The 1419-nt window shown below is 50.5% G+C and overlaps 1 protein-coding gene across 1 annotated transcript; it reads left to right on the plus strand.

Moving 5' to 3' along the window:
* LOC149914535 (olfactory receptor 14A16-like) lies at positions 1 to 966 on the plus strand. The gene has a single exon (XM_090126410.1). The coding sequence runs from the start codon at positions 1 to 3 to the stop codon at positions 964 to 966; it is 966 nt and encodes a 321-aa protein (XP_089982536.1).
* The last annotated feature ends 453 nt before the right edge of the window (positions 967 to 1419 follow it).

A 1419-nucleotide genomic window follows, 5' to 3' on the forward strand; every position in this document is an offset into this window, starting at 1 on the left:
ATGCCCAACAGCAGCTCCATCAGCGAGTTCCTCCTGCTGGCGTTGGCAGACACGCGGCAGCTGCAGCTCCTGCACTTCTGGCTCTTGCTGGGCATCTACCTGGCTGCCCTCCTGGGCAACGGCCTCATCAGCACAGCCGTAGCCTGCCACCACCGCCTGCACACCCCCATGTACTTCTTCCTCCTCAACCTCGCCCTCCTCGACCTGGGCTGCATCTCCACCACTCTCCCCAAAGCCATGGCCAATGCCCTCTGGGACACCAGGCACATCTCCTATGCTGGATGTGCTGCACAGGTCTTTTTCTTTCTCTTCTTCACCTCAGCAGAGTATTGCATTCTCACCATCATGTCCTATGACCGCTACGTTGCCATCTGCAAGCCCCTGCACTATGAAACCCTTTTAAGCATTAGAGCTTGTGCCACCATGGCAGCAGCTGCCTGGGGCACTGGGGTTCTCTATTCCCTGCTGCACACTGCCAACACATTTTCACTGCCTCTTTGTCATGGCAATGCTGTGGATCAGTTCTTCTGTGAAATCCCCCAGATCCTCAAGCTCTCCTGTTCAAAACTGGGTCTCGTTAGGGAAATTAGGTTTCTTGTGGCTAGTAGTGTTCTTTGTTTTGGCTGTTTTGCTTTCATTCTGTTCTCCTATGTGCAGATCTTCAGGGCCGTGCTGAGGATGCCCTCTGAGCATGGACGGCATAAAGCCTTCTCCACGTGCCTCCCTCACCTGGCTGTGGTCTCCCTGTTTCTCAGTACAGGCATTGTTGCCTACCTGAAACCCCATTCCATTTCTTCCTCAACTCTGGACCTGGTGGTGTCATTTCTGTACTCAGTGTTGCCTCCAGTTTTGAACCCCCTCATCTACAGCATGAGGAACACGGAGCTCAAGGATGCTCTGTGGAAACTAATGGTCAAATGTGTTTTGAAAGCAATGAACTGCCCTTCTTCTATACGTGACTTGTAATTCAGATTTTAACATAATCACGCTGTTCTCTTTTGGTTTGAGCATTCATTTCTTAAGTGTTATTTATTGAATGTTTTATTCTGTGTTTTATGTATTCCAAACTTTTTCACTGAAACTTCATTACACCTATCCATTTCTATCCGGCTTGTACCTATGCAGTGTAACCCAGACACACTGTACAAGAGGAACCAGGTTCTCTGTGAATCTCATCAGAGCAAAGGGAATGCAATGACTTTGTCTGTCTTTCTTCCTGTGAGACATTTCTGGAGCTGCTGGGGTCAGCTGTCCTCAGCACCCCATAATCCAGCATGAAGCATACGGCTGTTAATCCAACTGTGCGGTGACTGCAGCCTGCAATAGCTGACGGGCCATCCCTTGGCGCCTGGCTGGGGTCTGTGCTTCCAGGATCACATCTGTCAGTGCCTGCTGACTGTGGGATCCTCTTTGCCGAAG

Source organism: Phasianus colchicus, chromosome 29 (assembly GCF_987193195.1).
Source record: "Phasianus colchicus chromosome 29, bPhaCol1.hap1.1, whole genome shotgun sequence".
NCBI lineage: Eukaryota > Metazoa > Chordata > Aves > Galliformes > Phasianidae > Phasianus > Phasianus colchicus.

Bases quoted from the DNA above. Each gene is read 5' to 3' on its own strand.
- LOC149914535 (XM_090126410.1), top strand. From the start codon at position 1: ATGCCCAACAGCAGCTCCATCAGCGAGTTCCTCCTGCTGGCGTTGGCA.